Source organism: Poecile atricapillus, chromosome 12 (assembly GCF_030490865.1).
Source record: "Poecile atricapillus isolate bPoeAtr1 chromosome 12, bPoeAtr1.hap1, whole genome shotgun sequence".
Taxonomy (NCBI): Eukaryota; Metazoa; Chordata; class Aves; order Passeriformes; family Paridae; genus Poecile; species Poecile atricapillus.
In genome coordinates, this window is record NC_081260.1 from 13,233,862 (window position 1) to 13,243,948 (window position 10,087).

General features: G+C 50.0%; 1 protein-coding gene across 2 annotated transcripts in view; it reads right to left on the reverse strand.

The window, feature by feature from the left end:
• GPC3 (glypican 3) overlaps window positions 1-9,414 on the reverse strand; it is a 141,591-nt gene extending 132,177 nt beyond the window's left edge. Inside the window, exons 1-2 of one of the 2 annotated variants that reach the window (XM_058847850.1) lie at window positions 9,190-9,414; window positions 353-514 (exon numbers count right to left, since the gene is read on the reverse strand). In XM_058847850.1, the coding sequence (XP_058703833.1) occupies window positions 353-514; window positions 9,190-9,355 (328 nt within the window). In that variant the 5' untranslated portion in view covers window positions 9,356-9,414. Of the gene's footprint in view, window positions 1-352; window positions 515-605; window positions 720-9,189 lie in introns of those variants that run through there. The other variant, XM_058847851.1, reaches the window with a different exon arrangement.
• Between the last annotated feature and the right edge of the window lie 673 nt (window positions 9,415-10,087).

Here is a 10,087-nt window from a genome sequence, read left to right on the forward strand (position 1 = left end):
TAACTATAAACATAGGTGTTCATGCATTCCATTAAAGATAAACCTTTTAATGGACGTCTCTCATGACCAGTGTGGTTGGGAAGGTGGTGACCTGACTATCCAATCCCTGGTCATGGTCAAAAACCTATAAATTCTGAAAGAACAAATAAACTTTTCTTCTTTTTCACCTTGAGCTGCATCCATGTGAATCATTTCGTGGCCGACAGTGACACATATATAATATCTACAAACATATGAAAACAAGTGAACAGAAAGCTTCCAGCCCCTTGCACTTCCAATTGCCCAGAGCTGAGGAAGAGGAACAGAAATGCCTCCTCCTCCTGCAGGTGAGTGGAGCACCCCCAGCACTCACCTTGGAAGACAGCAGCGTTCTGGATGACGAGGAATTTTAGCTCCATGCTGGCAGACTGCAGTAGCTGCTCCATGTTCAGGCGGGCTGTGGCCTGGTACTTCTCCTCCATCTTCCTCGAGCAGCACGTGGAGCCCTTTGGGATACACACCTGCAGGTCAGTCCCTGGAGAGGCACAGGAGAAGCAGACAATTCACATTAGGAGATGGAATTAGGAGAGGAAACCAACTCCAGGCATGGCTACGGCTGCAGTTACCATTTGGGCAAATTGATGACATTCCTGGAATTTGTCCTGAGCAAGCAGCTTGGCCAAAGGAAAGGATGGGTAAGGCAGAGCCCAGATTGCTGGGCAGTGGCCCCCAAGAGCTGGGCTTGCCTGCCAGCACAGTGCTTGCTTCAGCTCCCACACACTCCAGGTACTGGTGTGCCAGCGCCGAGCACAGCGATGCCAAGCCTCGTCCTGCTGTCCCCTCCTGCCCACAGCACTGAGGAGTCACAGGCAGGCAGGAAAGATGCAGCAGGAGGTGGAAAACAGAGACAGGATTCCAGGCTGTGGATTGACAGTGAACAGAGCAATGTATGTAGTACATCAAGGAGGATATGCTTGTAATTTGCATAAAGACTTAAAAGTAATTTGGAATGTAACAGTGCTAATTTGCCTGCAATTTCTACCCTTTTGTATCCCCAGCAACAACAGTAATAGCAGAAGGACACAACTATAATGATTCACTTGGCTTTTTAGCGCTGACTTTTAAGTTGTACAACCAATGTACAATGGAGGGGCAGATCCTGAGGGATGCTCTGAGCACTGCACAAGGCAAGAGCCTCTTCAGCAGCACCTTGACTCATTCACCACGATAGGATAAAAGCCAGGGGACAAAGGCCAGAGGGACACCACTTTCTTTGGCATCTCCAGTGCTGCTCAGTGATGCTAAACTTCTTTTTTTGACATTTCCAAAGCATTTATTCATGGAGAAAGCAGACAACTTTAAGAAAAGTGTTGTTAGCTAAAAATAAACAAAATCTGGGGAAGAAAATAGAAATCTTCCTAGGCTCAGACAAGAGAAGATGAAACAGAAGAGTTGGAAGTAGCAGCAAAAAAAGTCTCATCTTGCATCAATTCTTAAGAGCAAACTGAGGCCCCAAACACACAAGCAGAGCAACAAGCTCATATCAAAGCAAAACACATCTAATCTCATGCTACTCTTGGAAACTCAAACAGCAAAAACAGCTCCATTAAAAATGGCTATCCAGGGTCAAAGAACAGCCAGCACCCCACATTTCAGCATCTGCCACCCAAACTACATCATGCCCAAAGCAAAAGCAGTTCCCTGCTAGGCTCAGCTCTGCCAAGAGCCAGGATTAGGAAGCAGTGCCCAGGCCAGTGACCAACAGGCCTGACAGAATGAAGGCTCCTCACACTTCTCAGCCCTCACTCTGCCTTCCTGCTGGTTATAGAGGGTTTTTTCCTCAATCAAAGCTACTTTGGTAATTTACATCTTTGCTCTGGAAGGATTACACATCCTTTCAGGTTCCTGTCTTCTCTCCTTCACAAGAGTCTTTTACAACATCCACTCTCTCCCTAATTACTAGAAAGTGTCAAAAGTCACTTTTGCAAGTGTAGTCTAGAAGAACAGGATTAATATTAATGTCAGTTCAATCGTGTGCCTCCTGAAGAAGAGTCATGCACAGTACCAAGGGAAAACCAGCTGTCAGGGCTCAGGAGCAGCGACAGCAGAAATCCTCCTCCCTCCAGCCCTATCCCTTCCCCTGGCACAGCATGGGAAAAGGAACATGAAACACTTCATCTACAACACACATTGCATGTGGGGAAGGGAGATTTAACCAGTGCAAGCCCTGCTGTTGCTGCAAAAAAAACCTCATGCAAAGAGGAGAGAGGGGTCCGCACCCCCATCCTGGCTCCATCACTCCCTGCTGCCTCAGTTTCCCCTCCTGCAAATCAACACAAGTCCCTTCCTTAAGCCCTGTGACACAGAACCAGCACCACCAATGTCTAAAGCTCGAGCCTCAGCGGTTCATGAACTCACACTCCAGAGGAGCACAGCGACAGGTATTTCATGCATTGAAAAAATAAAAGGGACCATAAAACCGCGTAACAGCAAGATACTGCATTAATGAGGGAAGCAGTTATATAACAGCAAGTTAAAGAGGTTTTTTAAAGTCAAACCCAACTCAATTTACACCATAAAAAGGCTTAGCATGGTCTCTTTAACACTACAATACACCCATAAATTTCTTTCTAATACAAAGCTTATTTCCTCCTACATTTATTATATTAGGACACATTTCAAATTATAAAATAAAAATCCTTCCATGATTAATGGGAATACCAATATAGAAAATCTGAGAGTTGGCAATTAAGAGGCCTCTGCATGTTAAAGCCAAGGATAGGAAGCAGCAAGGTCATCTACTCACATCCCATCCTTCTTTTCAGCAATTAAGCCAACTTCTCCCCTTAAATGGATCTTTATGTTTGTGCAGTAAAAAGACAGACACATGCTGTATCAGAGCAATCACAGAGGAGGAGGAAAAAGCCTGGGAGTTAGCTTAAAATGTTTTACAGAGACAGCCAGCTAACACCAACAACCACGGTAAGAAACATCATGATAAACACAACAGGACAATACAGGCAGGGCAGGCTCGTGGAAGGCATCAGGGACAAGCTCCTTCTTGGCACAGTGCTGCTATAGAGGGATGGGGAATGGGGGCTTGACTCCCATCTGCCAGCTCTTTTCTGGGTATGGCTTTCCCAGATGGCGAGCTGGCTCAGACATTCCCGTCCCCAAGTCCCCCAGGAGCAGCAAGGACGGGAGGTTTCAATGCCACTAACCCACCCCGCTGGCCCCAGCAGACACAGATGAAACACAGACAGAGCTTTTGACCTGCAACTGTACTTGGGGTTTATTCATGCCATTGCTTGAAGGAGCCTCTTCTGCACTCAAGCTGCAGCAGCCCCAGGGCCGGGGGCTGCGCAAACCACGCGCTCCGGCAGCGTGAAGGATGCAGAGACACGAACGCCTGGGAACACTCGGCAAACCCACGGACCAGACACGAGCAATAAATGAATTGGGGTGCCACACGTTTCTGACTCCAAAAAAAACGCACGGGAAAAGGTCCTGTGAGTCATCAAATCGTACCTCTGCCTCCCAATCCACCCCCTCTCAGCATTTTATCTAACACAAACACCTCCAGCAATACTCCAGCTTGTGAGATAGCAAAGCCCATTCCGCTGCCTAATGGCCCTTTACTGTTAAGACTGTTTTTATCTCCCAACCTACACAACCCCTTTTTCTTAAAGTTTCAAGTCATTACACCTTGTAATGCCAGTCTCAGCCCTTGCAAACAACCTTCTCCTTTTGCTATAAATCACTACAAACTCATTTTCAGAAAGAAAGTGTCCCTCAAATTACTGCAACCGTTTTATTAAATTGCATTTGGATGCTCACATAGCAATCTTTGCAGGATTAGTGAGATGATGAGATGCCAAGCACAGCAGCCTGACCCTCTGACACTCAGCTCCCATGGATGAGAAGGCACTGGCTGCAGTCCCTTCCATGGGTGCAGGAATGCCAGGCACCACCAGAGCTGTGCCATTTATGCCATCTTGGGGAACAGCAGTGTAAATGCTCCAGCAATTTGGCATACGCTCCCAGCTGACAGAAATAAACTCTAAAGCTGCACTAATTTCAGTAGCACCCTGCCTCTTCCTCCTCCCAACAGGGAATTTTTACTGACGGCCGGGTAGCAGTGAATTTAAACCACTACATTTGACTTTGATGTATAATTATTCCCACAGATAGGTGGTTAGTACAGCAGAAGTGAAAACAATTTCAGTGGATTAAATGTCAAAAATAAAAACCCTCAAGATCATCTATGGGGAGTTGTGAACTCCTTCAGAAGGCTGAAGGATTTTCCTTTGATTTTAAGCATCCCAGGATAGCTTCAACCCTGTCATCAGATACAGGCAGACAAGCTGTGCACACTGAGGCACACAAGCCTTCCCACCCAGATCCAATGGCAGCTTAAATCAGATTAACATTCCCCCCAAATTTACCCCAGGCATTGCCAAAATAAGAACCTGGCCCTGCTTAAAGCTACATTCCTGCAGCCTCCTCCCCATGTGAGTGGGCTCTGCTACCCCCATGCAGTGGCACCTTCGCCTTCTGCAGCCTAGAAGTGTCAGAGGAGTTCCTCCCACCCTCTTAACTCACCGATTTGGTAATATTACCCACGAGAAATATGCTGTTTTGGGTCAATTTTCCTCCTTCCAATTGTTTTACAACCAGCATCATGCTTTAAATAGATAAAAGCAGTGACTCAACATTTAAATATAGTGGCTTTTCCCCCAGCTTTTTCAATACTTTTTATTAAGAACCTTTTAAATTATGTGATTAGGGGGTTGTACATCTGTTGGTGCCTTTTAATGCTCAGCATTTAGGGGGAGGAAAAGGAAATGCAACTGTTTAGAACCCAGATTTAATGCTGATCTTTATAAATCTAATTAAAGAGATATAAATTATAAACCAACCTCATTCAATAGGTGATTTAAGTTGGAACAGTATGGGTACTACATGGGATATTTATTACTGCTTAATTATCCTTTATTTTCTATTCCATCTTGTGTTTCACAAGGCCATCTGACTCTGGATTCCTCCCTCCCCAGTCTTATAATGCTGGCCATACGATTCTCATGCAAATCTAACACCCTATAAAAACACGAAGAATAGGTTTTACAGAGTAAAAGTTTCCTCCTAACAAATGTACAAATGTATCAACACTGTCATCAATGGAGTTAACTCTGGGCACCCACTCCCCACACAGATTTGTTACAGTCACGTGCACACATCCCACAGCCATTCCAAAGACTGGGAAGAACACTGTTCAGGATGTTGTTAAAGTCAACCCCTGGGAAAAAAATATAAAATTAATGATCTCACTATAAAACCACTGCCTGGGGAGGTTACTAAATTTTAGGGTTCTGCTCCTGCTCTCTTAACTATCAAGAGAGCAACTTGCAGGCCTGAAATAATTAAGAACAGAAAACTCAATTATCTAGTAAACTAAGCTTTTAAAGCACCGTGCTAAGCTAAATGGAAAGGCTGCATAGGGAGGAGCATTATTAGTCCCACTCAGGAAAAACAGAATAAAAGAGCAGGAGTACAAAGGGAACCAGCTCATGAGCAAAGGCGCATCAAGAGCAGCGGGAAGAATTGGGATTTTTAATTTTTAAACTGCACATTGGCACACGCCAGCTGCCAAAAAAACAAAGAGAGACGAAAACTTGACATGTTCAGCCAGCCACTTGTAAAGTGTTCCACCTCAGCTCCAAAAGGTTAATCTGCTATTTTCTTCAGGTGATTCCATATTTGCTTCCATCAAAGAAAATTAACAAAAAGCTGGAAATAACACTTTGCTGTGGGAGAAGGAAAACAGACCCACCAGCAGATATTTTTGTCAAGATAAAAATTCATCAATTTTCCATTGTCCCAGCGCAGAGACATCCATCCCCTGTCCCCATCCTGCCAAGGCACCAGCTCACCCCTTCCCCTCTACACATAGGCACCAGCCCAATTAGAAGAACATCACCACCATTACAGAGAAACTCAAATGGCAAAGAGGAGAGAAAAACAGACCAGAAAAAATAGAAATTCAAGCTGCTACTTATAGACAGGAGAAATGATGCAGAAAAAAGACAAATGGAGGAAGAAAACCAAGATGAGCAACATAGGAAATAGAGGATTTAGTTATTACTGAGCATGAGGCTACCCCAGCACAGGACCACAGGCTGGCTTAGGAGCTGGCATTCAGTCTCAACTTCACCAGAACCCAGGAAAAGCACTCTCCCATCACTCTGCCTTCACTCCTCTCCAGCACAAGGTCTCTGATCCAGCTCCAGTCGAGATATTGCCATCAATTCCATCCTGCCACCCCTCAGAACAGTCACAGCTGACAGTAGTTAGGTTATGCTGCTCCCCACCTCTAAGCAGGGCAAAGCGTGCTCCAGAGTGACAAAAATCTCATCTCCAGACTGCAGGACCAGAGGAGACCAAGCTTCTCACTGCCTGGTGCACACATGCAGCTAGAATTACCCCCAGAACATCAATACTGCTCACGAAACAGCATGACACTTCCCTCACATTTAACAGAATTGCCTTTTTTTTTGGTTTGTTTTTTAATTAGAAGTGTGGTCTCTGTCTGCTTTGGAGCTCTCCTACAGAGCGTGCTGTGCCAATGTCCCTCCAGCCCACGCACCACTGATGCAGTAAAACTGAGCTGTGGGACATTTCTCCTGGGTGTGTTGCAACTCAGCAGCGCTTCCACTACTTACTCCTTCAGCAATGATTGCTCATAATGCAAAATGAAGCTTCCAGAAACAATTGGTTTTGGTTTGTGTAAAAAAAAACAATTTTTAGAAATCCACATTTTAAATAAGCTGTTTAGCTTCAGCTTCTGCAGGGTGGTGTGATCCATAGGGAAAGGTTCTCAGAATTGATTCCATGGTGGTTTGTGTCTGGGAACTCCAAAACTTTTTTTAATTGACAGATGTATGAAAGGAAGGAAAGCAATAAACAGATGCCTGGAAAATAGTCCTTGAGTGATGTTCCCCTATTACAGAGATTTATGCAGCTGCTTCTAGGAGAAGCAAGTGCTCTGAAGTGTAATTACCACACAGAGTCATGCAGGATGGGCCAGATCCAAGGTATAAGCAAGCAGTCATTGCTTTAATTATGATCAAGTTTATGTACTTAGGCAAATGTAAAATCCACTTTCGATTTGATATGTGGGAACTTTATCATCGTAACAAGCTGGAAGCATTCACTTGAAACACCAACCCTGTTACGAGGTATTGATCCAGCTGCCCACAGGCTCTGCAGAGAGGCACAGGACTCCTTACTCCTCCTGACTATCAGGGATGCAGCTGGGGCTCACAGGGGAGCAAAAACCTAACTGAGGAATCCCAGCAGCCTGAACCCTCCTGGGAAGGGAAGATTCCAGGGCGAAAACACCTCCTGAAATCACAGCCAGGCCAGGCTGGAGGATGTTACTGCTTTCTGGGGGAGGACTGATCACACTGCAGCCCCTCAACACAATGGGAGCCATTCTCCAGGAACCTGCACACCCTTCCATCACCTCCCTGGAGTGTGTAAAAACATACTCAGCAAAGTTACCTAGGAATCAAAGCAAGAATCTCACTGACTTTCAAAGAAACATCTTCCCTTCCTTCTGACAAACAGAATTTGTCAATTCAGTGGTGATAAGAGCAGCTCTTTCCTTTTCCTGCAACTCTTCATGCAAACATTTCACTGGAAAGTATTTCCAGTGCCACTTCCTTACTGACCATAAGACCAAGGCCCTGTAGAACAAAGAGAGAAGAGATGTTGTTCCTGCAGCTAGTCTGAAAGGACCATTAAGTGTCAAAATTTATATGAGAAGAGAACATGAGGACAGGTACACTCTCACCAGCACTCACATCTAAACTCACCTCCTATCTCTCACAGCTCTTGATAAGCTGAGGCATTGCTACAGTCCTAAAGAGCAAAAGACAGGATTTGCACCAGCAGCCACAACACCTTGCAGTCCCAGCTCTGGGCATCCCATTTCCCCCCTTGCTCTCCCGTGCTGCAGCAGATCACTGCTGAATGAACTCTTCTGTTTCTGGCCTGTGCGACATCGAATGCAAGAAACCTAACTTAACACATCCTTATTAAAAGCAGCCACCGCTGGCAATGATCTCATTGCACCTCCCCTGCCTGTCACGTTTGCCTGTTATCTCTTCCTTTTCATACTTTGATCATGAGCTTTTCAGGGCAGGCGTTCTCCGCTGTGTATTGAACCCAACACAACAGCACCGAGCTCTCCAGGCAGCTCCGTAACGCAGCCATCAAAACTGATTCGTTTGTGTACACACGCTCCCAGCCACCCACCTGGAGCAGCCGACATTCCCTAGCTCCCAAAAAGCTGCAAAAGAGCTTCTAAAAGGCACGGAATTCAAGTACTACACTTACATTTTAAAATAGGAATTAGGCATATATACAGAAAGCAGCCTCGCAAGGCGTAGGTGGTGAGGTTTGGTGCGGTACCACACCGGCAGCCACCTGTAATGGGAACCGCAGAGCAGAGTAACACCTCTCCCAGACGTATCAGACTCCCCCTGCGCCCTCGCACCCCGCACGGCACCCGCACAGCCCGGGGAATGCCGCGCTGCCTCCTTCCTGCCCCATCCTCCGGACTGCGGCAGCCCCCGGGCTCAGGCTGGGATCAGGGTCCGGATGCTCTCAGAGCAGCCCCACAGAGCGGGATTGCCTCGGAGCCGGGCACACCTCGCGCTGTGGAAAGCGTCTCTGGCGGACCCGGGACCTGCGGAGACGTGACGGGTGCTCGGAGCCTCCGGCGGGGACACCGTGAGCTCCCGGGGACCTCGCGGCGGACCCCCGACAGCGATCCCTCCGGCTGGTCCCTCCGCCAGCGCCGCGGCTCTGCCCGACAGCTCGAGCTCATCTCGGCCACCCGGGATGAAAAGCCGCCGTGAACAAACCGAGCGCAATAAAGCCCCGCTCTCCAGCTCCCGTTACCGCGACGTAACCACAGGAGGCTCCGTGCAACCCCCACACCCGAGGCGCCGAGCCCGGCGGCACCGAGCGGCCGGCAGCCCCTGCCTCCCGGGGAGAGCGGGCAGCCCGCACCCGGCTCCGCAGCGTCCCGCACCGCACAGCGGCCCCGGCTCCCGGCGCTGCAGCCGCTGCGCACCCCAACGGCCCCGGGCGACCCCCGGGGAGACGATGACGGCCAGCCGGACACCACGGGGAGGGCGGCCTCACCTGGCACGGGGCTCTCGGGCACCCACTTGGCTCCGGGCTGCAGCACCTGGAAGGCGGCGCGGACCGGGCGGCAAGCGGCTTCCCCCGCCGGCTGCGCGGCCCCGGGGGCACCGAGCAGCGCGGCCGCCAGCAGCGGCAGCAGCAGCACTCCGCCGCTCCGCGACATCCTCCCGGGCCACCGGGGCGCTCCTCTAGGCGCTGCCAGCGGGCATGCCCGCCGTGCCGGGACCGCGAGCAGCACAGCGGAGCGGAGCTCGGCCCCGCGCCTCGCGCGGCGCTCCCGGGGCGCCGCTCCCGGCCCGGCCCTGATTGGTGCCCGCCCCCCGCCCGCGGGAAACTCGGCCCGCGCGCGGCCCCGCCCCGCCGCTCATTGGGCCCCGCGGGGCGGCCCCGCCCCGCCCGCGCCACGCCCGCCCCGCCCCGCCCCGCGCCCGCCCCCGCCGCACCTGAGCGCGCCCTCCCGCCCGGCACCGGCACCGGCACCGGCTCCCAGCCCTCTGAACGCTGCTCCCGGTGCCCCCGCGCTCGCTGCCTGTGCCGTGCAGACCCTGCGGAACCCCACGCGTGCACCTGGCGTGGGACGCGGGATGCGCGGTCCCTCGTTTGCAGTGTAGCATGAGTTCACAATGCTGCACCAGGAGTGAATAGAGCGTCTCTTAAGCCCTCGCCAGCCCCGGCTGGGACTGCAAGGGAGAGCGAAGTTCCATAACTGCACTGGACCCTCCCCGTAAGGCTGAGGGACGGAGTGGGTCTCACCTGGAAACTCCGCCGTCAGGAGTCTCCAGAATGCCCAGCAGTGCCACGGGTCTGGGGTGCTGCTGGGTGTGCACAGGACAAAGCACCAAAGGAGCTACCCTGGAAACAGGCAGCTTTACACGAGCAGGTTGTATTCCTCCAG